Genomic DNA, 22,282 nt, shown 5'->3' with positions numbered 1-22,282 from the left:
ACTTGACTTTTTTTTTTGTTTTGTAGACATAGATACAACAGAGTTTTCTGGGGAAAAAATAAAAATCCCTCAAAATTTTAAGATGCAGCTCGTTGCGATGTGACGTGTGCATAATACATTGTTGAAATCTGTGAAGTCCATTGCATATTCTTTAAATAGCTTAGGGATTTTGACTCAGCAGTATTGACTGTAGCTCCAGGGTAATGAGTGTGTGGAGATGGCCGTGTGTTGGCATAGATTATTAGATTATGCCCATTTTCTGGCATATCCTGTGCACCCCAGTCTTTCAAAGCTCCACCTATCAAACCTGGTTGGGAAACAGTCCACATAATGTTCCTGTGCAGACATCATTATTGCTCCTCATGGATCCAAACCTCATATCTGCAATACGAAGAACATCAGCCTTTATTAACCCAAGTGCCTTCCAGCAGCAGGGGTGCATATTTCAGGTAATTGTCGACTCATATAATCTGAATGCCTGATGATTTTTTTAATGATAAAAGGATTTTAAATGGCTATCATCAGGGCTGTGTGTGTTTGAGAAATAACATTAGCTGAAACTTTACTGATCTCAGTAGGCAAATTGGGTTGCAGCAGCAGCAACAACAAGGAATAAAATGGCAAAAAAAGAGAAAATTGAGGTTTAGTACATATGTATGAAATTAACAGCTGTGAACACTGCAGGAATTATTAGCATCAGATATGTTTTACTGAGATAAATTACCTAATGGCATGGCTATCCATCCATCAGTTATTAATAATCTCATTTGGCTAATGAGCTGGCCCTCCAGAAAACCCTTAAATGTCAAACACACTAAGAACAAGCACGAATGGTTTGTTTCTGTCAGAGGCGATAATCATATGACTGGACTTTGACACTGAAAAGTGAAAATGCCACTGAAATAATTGAGGTACATACGTCAAACTGGTGTGGCTTTCTCTAAACTCAGAGACACAAGCTCTGATTAAAACACATCAGTGAGCAGCACAGTCACATTATCCTAAGCACAAACAAATAGGTTGTTTATTTTTATTTAGTCCCACATGCTGCATTATCATGCTCAAGGAAATTCTCCCCAGATGTGTGTTTATCCGCTACTGAAAATACTCCCCAGCAAATCAGCTATTTGCATACAGATATTCTTTTTTTGATTTAGTGCTTTTATTTTTCTTAAATGAGTTTAATTTTCCAGATATGATGCAAAAAAGCACCATTTTATTTGTTTGTTCCTTTAGATTCATGATCATTTCCAGTTTATTAATATTGTTAATATCATCAGATTAGTTCCTTCTGGTTTCACATCTGTGATTGGATCAGTTTGGGCTTTCCAGTTGTTTAAAATAATGTATTTTTTAAAGATAAATGTGGTGACAGGAAGTCAAAAATCAAAAAGAATCCCCTTTGCAGAAAACCTTTGATGTTTCGGTGTACGGCCTGATTCAGCACGGAAAGGTTGAGAGAAAGGCAAAGGACTTTAAAAGTAAGTGTGTGTGTGTGTGTGTGTGTGTGTGTGTGTGTGTATAAAACTGTGTGGTAGCAATGCCCAAATAACCAGGTACCGGTCAATTGGTGGGGTGGCTCCCTGCAGGAAGGAAGCTGTGTCAGTGTTTAGCTGTGTTTAATATGCATATTTGTGCATTTGAAAATGAATGTGTGTGTCATGTATGTCTCCATTTATTTTACATTATATTAATCTCTGTCTCTAGTTGCAGTCTTTTCAGGTTTTGTGTATGTTTTTCAAACAGGAAGTAATCCGCCTTTTCAAATATAATATAATATTTTAATATATACGCAGTCCTTTGGATAGCTAGGGGTTCTTTACTTGCTTACATTTAGTATTGAGATCATTTAAATGTTTTTATTCCAAGCAAGTGTGCAAAATGACTCCTCACAACCACTAGGGGGCAGACAGGCAAAATCATTTATTCACTTTTTAGAGACTAAATCACTGAAAAGTGGGTGTAAGTGGCTGAAAAGTTACTTTCCCTTAAGAGAAACAGGAAATTGTTGTTGGTTAATGACACACTGAAATCCCTAGAGTTTATGGATTTTTGGTTAATTGTATGGATTAAACAAATGACACTAATGGCTCTTATAACTTTACTGAATAGCTGAAATTACTCCAGAGATCTAAAGCGTATCTTAACTTGAATATTTCCCATAACGCTGTAATGCCAAGTGTATCATTTTTATGACTTTTTTGAGACTTCTACATTATTAGTGCGAATTTTCCCCCTTAGAAATCTGAAAAAATTGCACAATAAAATTTCAGGCAATAAATTGCACAAAAATGCCAGCTGAAGTAAAAAATGAAATAAAATTAAAACTCATATATGCACATTGATATTTAATTTTTTTTAATGGGTCTGAAGTTTAAAAAAGTACCCGTTTCAAAAAGTTAAACTATTTTGTAGTTATTTCATGGTTCAGGCTTTACAGGGTTAAAAACGGGGGCTACTGTTGTTACATTTTTTTCATTATGAAGCACATTTGGATTCATGGGGTTAATTTCCTCTTTTCTTGTGTATATGTACTTTTGAGATTTGCTTTGTTTTCTGTTCATTATTAACCATACTGTCTGTGTAAAACAGCAGCTTTTAATCTAGGTATGGGTCCTACATATGCAAAGTGTGCCAATGTACCAATACAGATGTAGCAGTCATCTGGATCCAAATGCAAGACACAGGAGGCAGGAGCAAAATCAAAATAAGCATTTAATGATCATAGTCCAAAATTCTACGTACAACCAGCAAACTGAGCAAGAGCTGAGGGGTGGGTCACAGAGGGACAACACAACAATGAACAAGGGAAGACTGAGACAACATGAAGACAATATAGATACAGTATAATGAGACAAGGGAAGTAAGCTCAACACAAAACACATTAAATATCATTACCAAATAAAAAAGGAAATGTGACACAACATAAATCCATCCATCTTTTTCTGCTTATCTAATTCAAGGTCACAGGGAGAACATAAATCATTTGACAAAGTGAGCTCTTAAGACTCCGAGACCATGACAGTTGTATATAGATTCAAGGACTCAAGAGATTTTTCAAAATAGCAAAGAAAAAAATATATCAACATTTTTCTGGAAATTTATGTTTCCATTAATATAATGATTACTTCGTAATCCACTTAAAAATTCATCTTAAGTCACTGTCTGCTTATTCAGCAAAGTCCTGTTTTATTTTTTATAGGAGATGTACTCCAGAGAAGCTCCTCACTGTACAGGTGAGATGCTCACAACTGACTCGTAACACAAAATCTGCCAAAATAAGGGAAAAGTGAAAAGCAAGGATTCTGGTATCTTGCTGGCCCTAATGATTTTTATCCCTTTCCAAATTTATTTAACAACACAAATTCAAAACAGCTGATTATTCAGCTTCATTATATGATATAAATCCTGTATTCTCTCTCCCCTTGAGCTTTTATCTCTTAACTATCACCAGATTTTCGTTATCTTGTCCGTACAAACAGCTTTACTTGAATGTAGTTTGTCATTTTTCTTGCACAGAATGTATGCAGATGAAGTTATCACATCATTCCACCAAAAGTTACAGTTTATGGTAATATGACAGGGAAGGAAAGCACAAAACTGCGTAAAAGGTCAACCTAAACCTCCAGACATTTGAACACTTTTACTAATTTGTAATCCACTAACATTTGAATGTGAAAAAAGCTTCACTCTGTTGATCTGTTACTTACAATCATCTGAAAGCCTTTATTTTCCATTATTTCTTTTACTTCTGATCTGACAGATGGAATGGTGGGAGTATGTAAATAATCATAACAACAACAAAAATGTACTGACTAGGAGAAAGTGAGGGTCTAGAATCACTTTAGATATCTCAAAGTAATATCAGAGTTATCGTTCAAACATAATATCAAGCTAAATGAAAAGGCTTTAAGCTGAATTCATACTGATGTAGATGTAAACTTTACATAAACTGATTTTTGTGCTTTCAGGCTGAAAAATATGCCAAAACTGCAATTCTTTTAATGGGCACCTGAGGTTATATCCAAAAGTGAGTAACTCTCAGGAGTAGGACTACACTTGTTTACAGCTTGGACCAAAGCTGTTTCTTGTATCTATGGCTAATTTTCTACTTGTAACAGCTTTGTGCAGGGGGGAATTTTACATAACTTACCCATTTAAATTGTATGCAAGTGGATGTGGCCACATTTAGTGACAGGTGTGTGGAAACTAGGTCAGTACTGTTAGGCCTCTCCGAAATGGACCTCTCAGCCACGTAACTGGGTAAGTTTTGTATTAATTCAAAAATGCAAATCATCAGCTAGCCCAAGAACTTTGTGCTCCAGTTCTAGTGTGTGATGTCCAAGTATTTAGTTTGTTACACCAATATATTGTATGGATATAGTTTGCTTACCAATCTTGCTAGCATTGGGTGATAATTACATCTTGTCTAAAGATGGTCACGTCTGAATCCAAAACCCCCCCCAAAGTTAATTAAAGATTCACAAACAAGTGAGTGCCATCTTTTATTTACAGTCCATAACATACACCATCAGGCTGTGCTAACGCACTGCTTACAGCAGGCTGTTTTTCTGTTGTTGTTTTTTTTTCATTGTTATTTTTAAGCATGAGTGATAGAGTGAAATAACATGTTTTAATTCAAGTTTATTATTTATTGCATCAACACTAAAAAGGTTTAGTATTGATTGCTTAACTAGAAAGGACTGGAAGCATAGGGGGAGCCTATGCCAGCTGTCATAGGGAAAGCTGGGTTCCACCCTGGACAGGTTGCCAATCTCTCACAGGGCAACACTTAGAGACATCCATTCACACTCACATTCACACCTACAGGCAAGTTTAGCATGACTAATTAAGCTAACTGCATGCATGTTTTTGGGCTGTCCGAAGCCGGAAAGGCAGAGAACATGCACACACAAACCGAGTTGAGACTCAGAACCTTGTTGCTTTGATATTAAGTACAAATCACTGGTCCACTCTGCTTGACACTCAGGAAGCTTTAGGTTTTAAATGTGGTGCCTAAAGTTAGATATTTGGGTCACATCAGGACTGACCTCTGTGATGATGATCAGAGATGGGCAGTAACGCGTTACTTGTAACGCGTTACTGTAATCTGATTACTTTTTCAAGTAACGAGTAATGTAAGGGATTACTATTGCAAAAACGGTAATTAGATTACCGTTACTTTCACGTAGGAACGCTGCGTTACTGCGTTACTAAAACCGTGATTTTTTGCGAGAACGTCTCATGACAGTGACATAAGCGAGTGCGACGTTCGTGACAACAGCTGTCTGCAGATCATAATATATCGAGTGCGGGACAGAGTGTAGCATGCAGCGTTTAAAGCGTGGAAGTACTGACCTTATTTTGAGTTTGATTCCATAAAAAGTGACAAAAACATTAGTGTCCGTTGTGCATGGGAAGACAACTTCTTTTTACAGCGAAAAAACCCTAAACTTCCAAGCAAGCACCGAGTGTACTACGACGTAATGTGAAATTCACAGAGAAACTCGCGGATTCTTCCACTGACCGCTGCAGCACACCTGCACCAGGGTAAACCTCCGCCTAACCCAGTCCTGCTTTACAGGTGAAAATAGAGCGACAGGACCGCTAGTCTTTGATTTTATTTATTTTCTGCTGTGTTTTACTTGCATCTATTTGAAAGAGTGAGTGTAAACACAATAAAATATTTTATTTTATGTGCTGGAATGTGCAGAAAATAGGTTTAAATGTTAAACAAATTTCTTCCAGTCAGAGAATGTTCCATATAATTTAATTTTTGCTTGATGCATAAAGTTAAAAGATTAAAACTAATAAAACAAGTTTTAAAAAGAGACTTTTCCATTTGATTACATTTTGTATGATGAATTATGCAGAAAAAGTAGAATTGGGCTGAAAGATCTATCGCTTTATCACCTATTCAGGTTGTAAATCGTGTTTTTAAAAAGTAACTAAGTAACTAAGTAATTGATTACTTTTGAAAATAAGTAATCAGTAAAGTAACGGGATTACTTTTGGGGGGAAGTAATCAGTAATTAGTAACTGATTACTTTTTTCAAGTAACTTGACCAACACTGATGATGATGTGCAGCACTACTGCTGCACAGTATATGCACAAGCAAATATGCAAGTCTTTAAATGCTACATGTGTACAGATGATGTTAAAAGCTCTTTTTAGATGGCTTTTTTTTTTTAAATGCACTCCATCTTAAACCACAATTATTGCACAAAAATAAAAGAAAAAAGCTTTAGGATGTTGCTCAAGCTTGTGCAGGTGCAACACCAAATGTGTTTTGTTTTGAGTATTGATTGAGTAGTGTTAGTTTGTTCTTTTCCTTTGTTTGATGGCTTCATTTACTTTTGTTTGAACAAAATGAGCAACCAAAAAAGAAAGTCAAGTGGATTTCATAATGGTTTCGAACACACTAACAATAAAAAGCCCACTTAAGCCTCTCAGCAGTTTTCTTAATAGAACATCTCAACTTTTTGTTAGTTATTAAATTTTTTACAGAGTTTTTCAAATCCTGCAGGAGGCATTACTCTCAAAACAGAAACACTAACACCCATGATGTTAACCTATTGCGCCCCCTTGATGCAGTGTAAGCACTGCACTGTTAAACCAGGGGCCTTTTTTAAAATCTACATAAATATACATGGTACGGTATCATATACCTAACATTAAATATATTTTTTTTAAAAACTATGAAAATACAGATTTCCATTCAGTAGTGTTGCAATACAGAACCTGACATGATGTCTGTGTTGCAGAGCATCGGTAAACCTATTCAGGCCTCACTGGGAACAATGTAAAGCACAAAATGTGTGGGATAAACATGTAATTGTTATACTTTTACCAGAAACGTGGAAGTCTTTGATCATCTGTTTTCAAAGGCAGGCTAACACGTTCGCCGTCTGCATGTTGGCGAGAGCCCGAGGACCACTGCCAAACACAAGGGCCGCAGAGGGATTTGAATAAATGTTTCTACAATCACTGCTTCCTCGTGTCCTTTTTAGATGAATTAAAAGGAGATGATATGAGTGGCTCTGCTTGTTTTGAATGCACTGTGCGAGCAAAGAGACAAAGACCAAAGAAAAGCGCTCTGTTGTGTAAATAAAAAGTTGTTTGACTTTGAAGCCCAACTTTTTCTTTTATGTGTGTTGATAAAATCAAGAACTCCATAAGGAATTTTCTACACCGGTCATTACAGTTAATCAAATTGCAATCACTATTGCTAGGATTTAGTTTCCTGTGAAAGCTCCAAGAGCAAGGCAGCTCTTAGATTGTGTTTTTTGCTTGTTTGCCAGTTTCATAAGAAAATCATAGTATGAGATGTGCTACAGATAAAAAAAAATGTCCTACATATCTACTGACCTCTTACAGCTACAATCAATATAGGTATTCTGATTTCCTTTAATAAACAAGATTTATTAATAACATAATTTATTCATTATGTTTAGAAACAGATTTCAAATTATTTCACATATTTCCTCTTGCTTCAAATTTGAATCTCTCCAAAATTTGAGTGATTTCATTGTTGTAAACCCAATAAGTTTGCTTTTAAAGTGCAATCAACACTTTGAAACCGTTCACACACTGGATAATATCTCATTATGGCTTCCAGATGAACTAAATAAATAAAAAGAAGCTCGCAGCTAGCACCATAAAACAGTGAAGAAAGGGGAGCCGATATCATGTGATACATTATTGAGCAAAGTGTAAGAATAGTTTAAGAAGAATTTTGGCTTTCAAGTTTTCTTCACCTGACTTTAAAACAGTCTTTGTCTCTGTCATTTGTTACTAAAGTCCTAAAGATACAACACAGTCTTAAAAATAAATACATCTGCACCACATGGGACAGAGATCTTGGCTTCTCTTGTCAGCAGCCTGCTGAGATAATTACATGGTGCAGACTACATGAACATGGCCTAATAATACACAGTGCAGACATGGCAGGCTTGTAATGTTCACCAGATCAGCAGCTTGGCCCAAAACAATTCTTCTTCTTACTGTTTTTTACTCAGTTGGAAGAAAAAAGTGAACACCTGAAACAGACAGGATTATTTATAATTGTTACTGTATGGGGGACTTCTTGAAGAAAGAAATCAGCTGCTAATCTGACCGAAAGCTTGTTTGTGTCAATGAAACTTTGAACTTTATAAGCCGATCTTTTAAACTATTCACTGAATTCTCAGCATCACAAATTACCAACATGATGTTCCAAGGGAGAGCAGCAGCTCCAGCCCTTCATTAAATACCACAAGTGATTAGATGATGAGAGAGAAAGTACAGGAAAAGAAAACTCCATCCACAGGTGGACCCACAAGGAAGCTTCACAGAAGAATGAAAGGGACAGAAGGACAGAGAGAAAGTGGGAGGGGGGGAAAAAAACAGGGAAAATCCCAAAACGTTACTGTTAGAGGCCAAAAACCAGGGGTATTAATATTCAGGCAAAATACTGCAGCTTGCTCCAGATCATTCAAATCACTTTCAATTAATTCAGTGAGATTTTTTAGGTGTGGTTGATGTTGCAGCTGATTCCAAGAGAAGGGAAATGGAAATTTGAATATGTTTTCCAAAGTCAAATTTTTTTTTAAATGTGAGATCAATACAAATACAATAAAATCAGATGCTTAAGAATGTACTAGTGTCTAAATCAGAGAAATTCCATCAGAAATGGTATCAGTGCAAGGGTGGCTACCAAGAAGCCATTCTTAAGTAAGGAAAATCTGGAGAAAAGGCTGAATTATGCCAAATTACAAGAGAACTGGACTGAAAATCAATGTCCACAGGGCTTATTGAGAGATAAAACTTGACATTTTTAGTTAAATAGTACAGAGGAAGTCATGAGAGAAAAACAGTGACTGTCTAAGTGATTGATAGGCTCTGTTATGGTTTGGGGCTGTATTTTAGTCAGTGGTGTTGAGGATATGAAAAAACAAACAATATTAATTTTTGAGCATGTCAATGATCACAAACACATTGGCTTTGCATTAAAAGCATGCCTGGATTCAAAAACATACAATTGAACAGTATCAGTCATTGACTGGCTTCCCAAGAGTTCAGACCTGAACATTACTGTAGCAGTGTGGGATCAAATTGATAAAGAATGAAACAAAAGACAACCGACATTCAGAGAAGAGCTTAAAATGCTTCTCAAGAAGCCTGAAGAACTAATCCTGAAATTTATTTTAAATATATTATAAGAAAACTTGTTCCATGATACATTGAAGAATAAAGGTGGTCATACCAAATACTGACTTTCAAACTCATTAGAATTGTACAAACTCTGTTTTTGTTTGTATTTCTATGTAGATTTGCACAAATGTGGATGACTCAAGACATTTGTACAGTACTATATAATAGACCTTATCACTTTAAAATCTGAACTGCAGTATCAGGAGCTTTGACATGTTTCCTGTCAGCCATGTTTCCTGCTTTCTGGTCATTATTACTCATTAAAAATACATCAGCTGTAGCGGGTGTACACAAGGTGCCTGCAGCCGCAATCACAAAGCACAGCATTATGATGGATGGCTTGTCAAACACATTCTGGCATTTGCTCTCAATCAGAGAAGCAAAGGCGGATTCCTGTAAGCCTAAATTCAAATCATCAAGCTGAAGCATGATGGCAGTGTTGTTTCTGTTTGTTGAGAGTTGAAGCAGTGAGATTTAGGCAGAGTTATGGTTAGGGTACACTTGGCTAGATGCATTTATATTGTATTTCCAAACCTCTGTTAAAAGTCACAGTTGAATGTGGTGAGCAGATTCAGGAAGTGGGACAGATAAGTGAACTTGTGACCGGAAGTTCAGAAGTTTAAATGTGAGTGTAGAAAGGAAGAGAGCACCTGAACTGTTTAGCATTTAGCAACAACATTCATAGTTCATGAGGTTCTAGCACCACATAGAAAGTGTAGCTTGTAAAAGTCTCACCATTTTAATAATAATATAGTTTTCACAATTCATGGCTAAGAAGACATTTAGATCAGGACCACTCGTTCTCAGAAGTCCTCCACAGAATTCATCAGATATTTAGCTTGAAAAAGACAGGCAAACAATAGAAAGAGTTTCTAATTTATCTGAATTTATATAAAAGAACTTACAGACATGTGACAGAGTATGGAAAAAAAAACCTCAACCCTTGATCCTTACAGTGAGGGGAGTCTGTGGCTCTGTTGTGTTGTGGGAGGGATGGATTGGATCCAGTTGGATTAAAGGGTAACTTTAAATAAATATAAAGCTGTTCCAAATGATCTTGTCTATTCCGGGCTGACAAAGTGTCCATCCATGAGAGGCATGAGAGGTCACTGAATGCTTCAGTCAATATGAAAATAATGTCAGTCATATCTTATGGTCATGACAGTCAGCTGAACACTTATTCCAGTTTTGCAGCCAATGTGTTAAAAAGGAATCTCAACCTGCATCATCAAACAGGCAAATGAGGGAAAACTCGATGGTTGAATGGTGTGTCGTCCCTCCAGTGCAGGTTAACAGACTTGAACATGGAAGCTGTTCTTGTGTTATGAGACGATCACCTTACTACTTAGTAGTAAGACATTTAATAAAACTTGTTGGATTTTTCATTTATCTTGTCACTTTTTCATATATCACCTTTTCAGACAAAACAAACGAATAAGGGTTACACTTCAGGAAATCTTTAGCCACAAGTAGAAAAAAGATTAGCTAGGAGGAAACTACTGAAAAAGCCGAACTTGAGGTCTGTTTTGGAACAAAATACAGGACTTCTAGAACCTGCTGGCATGCTGCTTGCTTCTTTTTGCAGTATCTCTGAAGAAACTATATCCTGAGACATAAACACAAGTACAAATGTTGGACTAGAGTAGGGTTAACCTCTTCAAATCTTATGTTATTTAGTTCCATTCAGTTTGATTAAATCTTCTTTAAATAGCACCAAAACAATACAATCATTCAGCAAAAAATTCAACCCCAGCAGTTTTTATGGATTGTTTTGAGTTAACTCTAGTATTCAGTGAGGTTTCACAGAGTCCTAAAATACTTTTAACATCGTTACTTTTAACAACCAAGAGGTGCAGTTTAAACTTTGAAGTAGGATCCAGAAGTACATATTTTAAGAAAGCAACTGGAAACAAGGCAAATGATCAATAATGGCAAAACACAAATGCATTGCGTAAATTCAATCTCAAGTTCCCAGAGAACATACATCCCTTAGTGCAGGTAAAATGCCTTTCAAAAGCCAGAAGCTGATGTGAGCTCTGCTGAGCTGAAATGACAGAAAGGGAGCAGTCAGATACAGAAACACAAAGAACAGGAGAGTTAGAGAAGGAGCTTTTCAACAATGCTGCTTAGTAAATCAAACAGGCAGATGAAGGTTCTGCAGTCTTTATGAACTCCCTGCACTGTAGCAAGCATGTTATCTCCCATCTCAGAGGTGAAAAATGAGTTTGAGGTAGTTACCAGTATGTCAGGTTTTGTTTCCCGCTTCCCATTTCTTGTTTAATTCCTCTTCTGCTTTGCCAAAGTTGCTTTGAGGTGATTAGTTTGGTTGAGTTTTATGGGGAGTTATTATATTTTTTCAAGACTTTAGTGTAATGTTACCCAAAACTCAGTTCACTTAACAGTAATCTCCAACACTCGGTCTTCCTCCCACAGTCCAGCACCATGCAAGTTTATTTATTCATTTATTTATATAGCACATTTAATTACAACAGGAGCGTTGACCAAAGTGCTGTACAAGAATACAAATACCTAATAAAATAACTATACTAAGTTGGGATAGATGGTGCTCTAAATTGCTTGTAGATGTGATTCTGTTCCTTTCTGTGTCCTGGGAGCACTAGCCAGAGTACAACTGTTTATTTAGAGGCTTATACTGCCATCTTGTGGCAGTAGTGAAGACTGACAGGCTCACTTGTTTCATTCATATAGTACCATTTCACAATAGCTCATCCCAAACTGCCTTATAATGGGAGGGAAAGACTGTGTATAATAAGAGAGGAAACAGCAATGTTCACAATCCCCTATTAGCAGAACTTCCTTTTCTGGAGTCGTCTGGTAGAACAAGGACTAAGAGAGACACAGGCGCGTTCCACTGGTTTGGGAGTTCATTCAGAAACCATGAACAACAAACATGAGAGCAAACTCATTGCCTTTGAATACACCCGTGTATTGTAACAGTTGCAACAATTTTAAGGAAAAACAAAATTCAGTTAACATTAGCTTGTAAGGTTGCAGGTACAGGTAATAGGCACCAGTCTGTCGAGTTTGCTGTGTGCAAATGGGATGTCAGTAATTTGTAAGCCACAGATGCTAATTTATGATAAATCACAATCTTTCATTATATTAAATAATACATCAGAAATCAACACTTATGAACATTTATTCTAGAGCTAAACGGCAGTCAATATTTTTGTCTTGTCTTTTTGGTTTTGATGAATTAATAAGTTGACTTTAGTGTGTGCAGCAGCAAAATCTACTTTAATTTTAATAGATATTTTAATAGACATGAGACAAAGTCTGCAGCAACATCTCCCTGTGACAACTGGATCATCTCGTGACATCAAAGTACCTCAGCATGACAGAAGGACTGGATCTGCAAGTGTCAAGAATTCAGGATACGCTTTTTAATTTTACGTTTTATACAATTAAACCTTCTTCAAATTTTACCAACTTTAATGATGAAAGCAGAAAACTTACAAGCACTTACATGACACTATGGAGTATTAACACAAAATTATAGCTATACCTTGAGGGTAAAGAGGATCCTGTTCTACCTGTTGTGATAAATTACAATCTTTAAATGTGTAAAATAGTGAATCATTAATCAACACATTTAACAGCTCAGACATGATTATCACACAGTTTTATAGCAGTCATGACTTTGCTTTTTGTTATTCATTATCTTGTTTGAAACTATAACTTGGCCCTAGTCTGTGCAGCATCAGAGCTCAGATGATTTCTGAGGAAATCTTGGATCTTCTTCCACATGTGGACCTCAGCTGCTGCGTGGGACTTGGGCTCTCCTCCCCACAAGACGGGCTTGCCTAAAACCCCATGGAAGCTGGAAGGGCAGTAGGGTCCATAAGGTGGCTCTAAGTAGTGTCCAGCTCCAGGGTACAACACACTCTCAAACTTCTCCATTCCGTGACGCTTCAGTCTCTCCACCATCTCATCCACGTAAGCCTTGCTGTCCCAGTTAAGGTCATCCTCAGAGGCGACAAAGAGGAAATGTCCTTTGGCTCGTTCAATGGGAATCAGGCTGCCCTTGTTCTCCTCTGCCAGAGGATTGTTTAAAGCATATTTGGTGTTGAAGGCCCCTGACTCACTGGGAATCACTTTCTTTAAATCAAACATTAATGCAGAATGTATTCGTCTTTTCTTATAGTAGAGAGGCAAAGCTACATTGGCAGAGCAGCCATTGATCCACACTGTGGCCTCAACATCTGCTAGGTAGGAAGCAACTGATAAGGCAAGATCTCCACTTTTGGAAAGGGATATTACACCAACTTTTTTACTGGAACCCTGTGGAAAAACATGTCAATGAACAGCCGTCAAAGTTGTCTTCAACAACTGAGTTTTCCAGAATAAATGAACTCACCTTAGTTTGTTTTTGTAGAAACTCGACTGCTTCTTCCAAATAATCCAGGTGGATCTCCTTAACGTTTTTAGGCAGGTCATCGTGGCCATACAGGGCAACAGTCAGAACCAAAAAGCCTCTGCTGGCCAACAGAGAGGCTCTTTTCTCTGACAGACCTCCACCAAAAGTGTACAAATCTAACACAGCTGGGAAGGGACCCCTGCCTGGAATCAAACATACATGCAAAACAAGCATATTTTTTTGTATGGAGCTAAACTTATGAGTAACTGTAACTAGGACATTTTCAAGTATGTACCTTTTTTTTTTCTAAATGATGGCCAAATATCATTGGGCATAAAAACCGGGTCCAAAACTAACAACATCAAATTGCATCAAATAACACCATAATTATAATTCAATTTACCTAACTCACTGACAGTGATGCGGACAAACCTGGAGGAGTAAACAGGACTCCTCGAATGTTCCCCTCTTTGACGGGGACCCGAATGACCCCATCTCCCATTAGAATCCTCTCATTAGTCACCTCTGCCAGAATCCGGCCCTCACCTGCCTCCTCATGCACTGAGAACTTTACCATGTAAGGATTAAGGGCATTTATCTTCTGAAGTCTTTTATGCAAAGAGTTCGGTGTCATTGACCAAAGCAGACCCATCGGTTCAACCCCAACGTAGCTCCCACTGAGTGAGGGGTCTCTCTTCATGTCAATCTCCCCGTTGCCATCGGCTCTGTAGGTGGCCGCAGAGCTGAACACAGTTCCCTTGTCGTCGGTTGAGCTGGCTCTCAGGGAGACCACCTGCCTCGACCTCAGCCCGGCCACTTTCACCTGAATGGGCTCATCAAACAGACACCTGGCACTCGGGAGCAGCCTCAGCCTGACTTGGGAAGCCATGTCTTCAGCAACTTTCCTTTAAGTTACACGTTTAGACTTTGCCCTATAGAAAAGTAAACAAAATAGTGATACTGTACACGTTGTCTTTATTACTCTAAGAGGTGCTGTGAACTTTAGTTTTTTATAGCACACACTGGCCTTGTGGTAAAGTTAAAGAGTCCTATTGTATTTCACTCCAACTCTAGCATCCAAAGTGGATGTAAACGACGATGTGATATACGTCTTCCAGCTTTGTTTGGCTCAACAGAACTGTCAAGTTTCAAGGGTCCTGTGCGCTTTTATTTTGATGCCTTCCTTCCTACTTCCCTAACCCTCTCAGACCTGCAGTAACAGAACTACAGAAGCATTAGCGGTAGCTAAAAATCTTTTCTTCCCCCTACCAAAGGTAGAAGAGCAGCAAATATTTTTACATTTCTGTAAAAGCCTGAAGCCTTACCGCCGACACTTTTGTCGAGGATTAGGGGCGTCCACGGAAGACAGAGTACAAGAAAAGCTTCGTAAACACTTTAGCTTCACTAGCTAGAATATTTAAACATTATACATACGACTTAAGCCTGAAAACAAAAGCTTTACCTGACGCTTAACTTTCCAAATGTGGAGGCATACACTCACGAAATCACCCACTACTGGCAAACGGGCAAAAAGTGTGCAGAGAGCCACGACAAACTCGAGTGCTTATCAAAACAAGAAGTTATCACTAATTCCTTCACAATAAGAGCCTGAACTGCAAACAAACGCAGAGCTGCTCGGTACCCCCCCCCGCTCTCTCTCTCCCTCTCTTCCTCTCCACTGCATGGCTTTGGAAAATGTGAATGAGTGCATAAAATTCAGACTTTTAACTCTATTTTCTAAAGTTTTAAAGCTTTTTCTACAATCATACTACATCAAAGTAATAGAAAAACAACTAAATTAAAACTCACCAGTTAAACAGAAATTTCCATTTTTTTCATTGTCTACAGTACCAACTGATCTTATCTTAACATATCTTATGGTCATCAGAGTTGTATGATTTCAACTCAGCTGAACACCTTTTCCAGCTTTGCAGCCGATGTGTTTAAAAGCAATCTCAACCTTCACCATCGTTTGGGATAGATGGTGCTCCAAATTGGTTGTAGAAGTGATTCTGTGTCTTTTTGTGCTTTAATATGAGGAATTATTTTGTCTAATTAAATACGGACAGGCATCTTGTCTTGTCCGGCCCCCTTAATTACCCTGAATTGGGTAAGTGGTTAAGAAATATTTAGGGATATTTTGGCTGGGGATCGTAAGCATATTTATAAACTGAAGGAGTAAGTTTAATATTAATAATATAAATTTACCACATTTCACAGATGTACAGATAAGCATGCTAGAAGCTCCATTAACGGAAAAATAATTAACCATGCAATACATCTTATGCCAAACAATATAGCGCCAGGGCTGGATGGCTTCCTGGCTGAGTTCTATCAGCATTTCTGGGATATGCTCAGCCCAATATATTTAAAATTTATCCAAGGAATAAAATAAACTGGTATTATTCCCTGTGATTTAAACACAGCTGCTATCACAGTTCTTCTTAAACCTTGCAGGGATCTCACTGTCACATCTAGTTAGTGATCACTAATGAATACAGATATGAAAATTATAACCAAGGCAGTAACAATCAGAATTGAGAAAGTCATCTCATCCATAATTCACCCGGATCAAACTGGTTTTATCAAACACAGACACTCCCCAAACAATACACCTAGACTTTTTAATTTAACGGCTTCGACAGGAAGCCATCAGGAAAAGCTTTGTAAAGACTTGTGTGCAGAGAGCCACGACAAACTGGAGTGCTTACCAAAACAGAAAGTTACCACTGATCCCTTTACAATAAGAACCTGAGTTGCAAACAAATGCAGAGCTGCTGGATATGTTTTTTTAAAATAATCTCTCTCTTGAATTTAACCTTTTGGATTTAATGTCATCTTAAATACAGTTTCACTCAGTGGCAGACCTGTAATATTTGACCTGGGCTGGTAAATGAGTATAATAGCATTTGCCAGTGTGGCAAGCATGTCCCATTTTACTTAGAGGTTAACTCTAATGGAGCCAGTGTTGCTATGTGAACTTTGCTCCAGATACCATCCTGCTATCCAGAAAGTACCTCATGAAAAGCTATTTGTGTACACGCAGAACACCCAAAACAACGCCTAAAAACAGTGCAATGCTCTATGCTGTTGCATGCTGGGGTAGTAGACTGATGGTTGCTGATGCTAACAGACTCAATAAACGGATATCTCAATAAAAACATGCATCAGGTGACGTCATCCTCAATATAATATATTCACATATTGCACCGCAATAAAGAATATACTTGCACCTTAAAAAATAAAAGCTAGAAAAACACATTTGTTAATTACAGGTCATCTGTTTCTCAAACTTTCATGCCCTTTTCATGACAGATGAGTTTTTTCCTTTTCCTTTTTTTATTGTCACTGGCGCTTCTCCTGAGAATATCTGAAAAACAACACGAGGCAGGTTTAGTATAGCCAAAACCCCAGACTCACAGTAAACATCAAGCCAGTCATATAAACAGGGCTAGAAAGAAAATTGGCCCGGGCATTTTTACTAGAGACGACCCACCAGGTATTATAGGAAAAGCCATAAATCTTTTGAATAAAATCAAATGCTGTGGTTACAGTGATGCACATATATTATCTTCTTTCTATATATATATATATGTATGATTTCTATACATTTGACATCAGATGACCACTTTGGTTGTAAGATTCTGATAATTATTTATTAAAAGCTAGATATTTTAAATGAGAATAAGAAAGAAAAGTATATCTTTGTGTCCCCTTTCCCTGTTAATGCCTCTGTCAGTGCGCCCCAGGGTGGCTGTGGCTACAACGTAGCTTGCCATCACCAGTGTGTGAATGTGTGCGTGAATGGGTGGATGACTGGATGTGTAAAGCGCTTTGGGGTCCTTAGGGACTAGTAAGGCGCTATACAAATACAGGCCATTTAATGCCCTACCTGGCCCCCTGGCAAAACTTTGCTAGACCCGCCCCTGCACAGTTACCAGCTGTCAGCTCAGAGAGAAAAGGATCCTGGTGTTATTTGTCTCTCAGAAACAGTTCATAACTTCCCTTCAACTTATTCATGTCACCTAAAAGGTAAACCTGTTTCTACATCACCTGTTCAGCTCTGATGATTCAGTAAGGACATCTCCTGGTTTCATCATCATGTTTTGCTCTCACCAGATATCCAAACCAATATCATGACCAGCAGCTTTACAGCTTTTTAAAACATTAAGTTTGCCCCCTTCTGGACCCACCCCTGTACTAAAGTGAAAGCAGTCTCTCTCCTTTCCTCTAAGACAACATTCTGTGATAAAAAACAAAAAAAACCACTGGCCTGTTGCTAACGTGTCATGTAGAAGACTTAAAGTGCAGTGTAAAGAGTTTTGAAATACCTTCTTTAACATGTAAACCAGAGGTTCCCAAAGTGTGGGGCCCGCCCCCTAGAGGGGGCACAGAGCCATTGCAGGGGGGGCGCGGTATGAAAAGAAAAAAAAAAAAGAGCGCTTGGACACTGTGGACAGGTTTTTGACGGGGCTCCCAAACAAACGCAAAGCAGGAGATGAAGCATCATGTTTCTTGTAAAAAAGGGGGGCCTGGCAAAAAAAGTTTGGGTACCACTGATGTAAGCAATGACAGAGCGTTCTCACTCCCGGGGCGTAGCATGCCGACGTTTTGTCACGTCCCGCGGAGTTCGTGAGGAACGCGAAAGGTGACCTTCTGCGTTCTGATGGTACGCCCGGGGTTATGGCTGAATTCCAGTGGTATGACGGTTCCGTGGTAATATACGTTCCAGCCATGTATTCCAGCCCTAAACCTAACCTTATCCCTATTCTGCCTGTCGGTATATATTTGATGTAGCATCCTGTCCCTGAGGTTCATCCTAAACCTAACCATTTTTAACCCTGGGCTGGGCTCAGCCTCATTCTTGACGCCCAAATCCTAAATCCTAAACCTAACCACCTGTAACCCTATGCTGGGATGACCCTAGACCCCAAACTCAACCCTCTCTCTCTTTCTCTCTCTCCCTCTCTCTCCCTCTCCTTTGCTCTCTCTCTCTCTCCCTCTCTCTTTTGCTTGTCCTCTTTCCATCCCCTCTCCTCTCCTCCCCCCTCCCTCTCTTCCCCATCTCCCCTCCCTCCCTCATCTGGAGGCCTCATACCCAGGATGCTAAAATAATCCCTTTTTCGGGGCTTCACGTGAGGGACATGGTTCCTTGAACCGGGAGCAAGGATGGCCTGCGCATTGGTGCCCGATTGCCGTAGCCCCCATTTTGTTTTTTCCTAACCGGCCCGTGCCCCTTGTCGACCCACTCTGGGGACCCTCTGTCTTTACACTGAAACACTCTGTATGTGTATATACTCTATGATTGTACATATCATCAACGTGATTCTATTTGTGATGATTTTTCTTTGACCCTCATATGGAGGTTGATTTGTTGTGAAAACGATATATGTTTCTGTTCACAAGTTAAGGTCATTCTGTATGTATATATTTCTACCTATTCATATCATCAACATTATGCTATTTGTGATGGTGTTCCTTTAACTCTCATATGTAGAGTAACTTGTTGTGAAAACTGTACATATCTCTCTTGACAAATCATTGTACTTCAAGATGTCCCTGAACGCAGCACACGGGCAAACAACCAACCAATTCGAACTTTCTTAAAGGGACCTCTGACGCACGGAGCATGAACTCCTCTCATTGGTTGTTGAGACCCGCAGAATTTGAAAATGGACTTGCGCAGTGTACACACCTGCGAAATAGATTGTATCCATTTATTGTTACACTGTCCTCATTTTCTGAGCAAGCCAGCCTGAAGAAGGTTCATGCGAACCGAAACGTCGCGTTTTTGGCTTGCGCTTATGTATTATTGTTCGCTTTTATTTTTTGTATTGCGCGAAAATAAAAGCGCTCAGTTATTATACGAGTAAACGTGAGTGTCATTCATTTGCGCACAGCGGCTTAGTGCTACTAGTACAGTCACCAGTGACCAGATAGTGTAGCTAAAGCCACAGGTGAGACCGCAAACATGCCCACGTTTGCAGCGGATGACCAGTGGACCGTTGTCCGACGCCGCAGAGACCGGAGAGGAGGTCGCGCCTTCACGAGCGGCCGGAGATCGCCCCGACGGACCAGCTACCCGTCCCTCAACGGACGCCGGACCTACGCCTCGGTGGTCAGAGGACGTGACTACCGCGATGGGAGAGAAGTCCCTCACGCATGGCAACGGAACCAGAGGAGAGAGCGGCCGGCCCCGGACCGCTATGCTGCCCGCCACCGGGATCGGACCGAACGTGAGCAGCGCTTTGAACGGAGACCAGCGCAGGATAGACGGTATGTGAAGCACGTCAGGTCTGAACGAACTGAGCCTCCCAAAAACAAAATACCGTCTGATGATCCGGACTTTTCCGCCAAGGTCCGAATTATTCACAGACTCATCAAATCAGTGCACCATCTTAAAAATGTTTCAAAGGACGCATATCCGCCCTCTTTGAACAAAATAGCCCAGAACTTAATGACTGTGATTAAACCAGCTGTCCCCAAGAGACAGACACAGACTCTTATTGAGGGGAATGCTAAAAACTGGGCACACACTGCTATTTTAATCCTCCACCAGCATTATTCTGAGGCTATAGAGGAGGAATTAAAAAGCCCTTTTGAGTTCCCCAAACAGGACTGGAAGAGGACCCTTTGAAGTGGCGACATCTTGGGCCAAAAGGAACCTGGGCCGCCGCCTCCAGCCCGAATCATTGGAGCAGACCCAGGCAGTCATCGTGGCGAAACTGGCAGACCTGAGGGCAGACACCAGACCGGCAGAGCGGGGCCACACAGCCAGCGAGCCGGCACGACAACCAGAGGTGAGCGAGGATCTAATACAACTCGACTCTATCGAACCTCTTGATGAGGTACTGCAGCCAGTTCCTTCGCACGTGCGACCCGCCACACCACAACCCAGCACCAGCCGGGCCACAACGGTTACTGCGCAGATCCATGCTCCACCTGCAGTGTGCACTGTAACCATGGCGACAGCGGCCACCATGACGGACCCCGTTAGAGGTGACTGGTCACCCTTTATAGAGAGAGAGGTGGAAGAGGACGGCGACCGGATGCCCACCACCCCCCGTGAAGATTCTCCGGAACCAGAGCCCGAGCCAACGTCACCAAAAGGCCAGAGGGTGAGAAGAGTCCTGCCCGCGCTCCAGGTGACTTCCACTGGGGAGAAGTCATCTCCGCCCACTCAGCCTCCACAGCCTTCGGAGGACATGGAGATCGAGGTACTGGACCTCACGCAGGGGGAATCCACCCCCACCAAATCCAAGGAAGGCAGAAGAACAGCGCCCGAACCTCCGACGGCTTCACACTCCAGCCAGCCACGCACCATTCCGGACAGGCTGAAATCCAGCGTGCAGACCCGCCTACAGACGAGGAGAATTGAGGAATCCTCCTTTTCTCCTCCCTCTTCACCAGCTTCACCGGGTCGACGAGCGCACGTTCTAACGAGACACCACAACACGCAGAGGAAACTGCAAGAGTGGAGTCTTCACATCAGGTAAGCAACACTTATTATGGGTGATTCGAATGTGGCCACACTCCCATCCTTTTCAACAGAACACATACAAGTTGACAGCTTTCCAGGGGCAAAATGGTACCATGCACAGGCCCTGCTGGAAAAAGCAACCTGTGATGTAGACGTGGAAACCCTGGTGTTATCCTTTGGCTTAAACAATAGGTCACAAAGGGACAAGAACACACCAGTCACGGAGCTGAAAAAGACATTGAAGGCAGCCCAGGAAAAATTTCCTGAGGCGGACATTTACATCCCAATGGTTAACTTTTCCCTAGCTCTGCCCCAGAATGAACAGGAAACACTGCTGTACTTGAACACTTTCATTGCAGGTCTGGACAATCACATCCCTGCTCTTCCTGCTTCAATGTTTGACACAGCAAAGGACAACATCCATTGGACTGATAAAGCAGCAAAGTGTATGTTGAACCACTGGGATGACTATGTAAATGTGGCGTCCCCATAAGCCCAGCGAAAAGGGAGGGGGTGAGTAGTGGTGTTATTAATTTGTCCAAACACTTTCAGCCTTCCACTGCTCAGCGGACCCTGTTAAACAGAGGCCTAAATTTTATTCCCACAAAAGGTTACAATAAAAACTTCTTGTTGCAATGTAAATATGACATACAACAATACCACAGAAGGGTAAAATTGGCCATACATTATGGGGATAAGTCTGACACAGAACCCCAGCCTTTCACTCCCAAATCTGACTGGTCTCCTCCCATGGGTCAGCTTCCACCTGAGGTTTCCACCTTAGTGAAGGCTGACTATGAATACTTTCAAGATCATTTTCATATTGATCGTATAAAACCCAATTTGACGGAAGAAGAAACCAAAGCTCTAAAAGAACTAAGAGAAAACAAACAAATAATTATAAAGCCGGCGGATAAAGGGAGTGCTGTAGTCATCCTGGACAGAGATCAGTATTTACAGGAGGGCTACAGACAACTAAATGACACAACATACTATTCAAAATTAAAGAAACCCATCTATTTGGAAACATTGCCTATCGCGGAGAAAATAATTAATAGTCTATATCAAAAGAAATTTATTAATATGAAACAAAAAAACTATTTATTAGGCTCCTCTGAGCCAAGGGGAAGGCTGTTTTATTTAATAATAATAATACATTTTATTTGAAAGCGCCTTTCAAAACACTCAAGGTCGCTGTACACAGTAGAGTAAAAAGCAACATAAAAGCAAA

The 22,282-nt window shown here is 39.9% G+C and overlaps 2 protein-coding genes across 3 annotated transcripts; one reads left to right on the top strand and one right to left on the bottom strand.

The window, feature by feature from the left end:
- Positions 1 to 12,577: 12,577 nt before the first annotated feature.
- On the bottom strand, positions 12,578 to 15,182 carry LOC100693079 (acyl-coenzyme A thioesterase 3). Of its 2 annotated transcripts, none has more exons than XM_019348423.2 (4): positions 15,034 to 15,182; positions 14,004 to 14,503; positions 13,572 to 13,774; positions 12,578 to 13,495 (listed from the first exon to the last, which is right to left on the bottom strand). In XM_019348423.2, exons 2-4 carry the CDS (start codon positions 14,458 to 14,460, stop codon positions 12,887 to 12,889), a joined length of 1,269 nt encoding a protein of 422 aa, XP_019203968.1. In that variant the 5' UTR covers positions 14,461 to 14,503; positions 15,034 to 15,182; the 3' UTR covers positions 12,578 to 12,886. The 2 variants fall into 2 exon arrangements, with proteins under 2 accessions (XP_019203968.1, XP_019203969.1); XM_019348424.2 differs by having other exon boundaries at positions 14,897 to 15,038.
- Positions 15,183 to 18,456: 3,274 nt separating this feature from the next.
- On the top strand, positions 18,457 to 21,564 carry LOC112842726 (serine/arginine repetitive matrix protein 1). Its single transcript, XM_025899973.1, has 2 exons — positions 18,457 to 21,063; positions 21,411 to 21,564. The coding sequence occupies exons 1-2, from the start codon at positions 20,534 to 20,536 to the stop codon at positions 21,451 to 21,453; spliced, it is 573 nt and encodes a 190-aa protein (XP_025755758.1). The 5' UTR covers positions 18,457 to 20,533; the 3' UTR covers positions 21,454 to 21,564.
- The last annotated feature ends 718 nt before the right edge of the window (positions 21,565 to 22,282 follow it).

Source organism: Oreochromis niloticus, linkage group LG18 (genome assembly GCF_001858045.2).
Source record: "Oreochromis niloticus isolate F11D_XX linkage group LG18, O_niloticus_UMD_NMBU, whole genome shotgun sequence".
NCBI lineage: Eukaryota > Metazoa > Chordata > Actinopteri > Cichliformes > Cichlidae > Oreochromis > Oreochromis niloticus.
The sequence above is the reverse complement of the archived record's forward strand: the minus strand, read 5'-3'. Positions and strand labels throughout refer to the sequence as shown.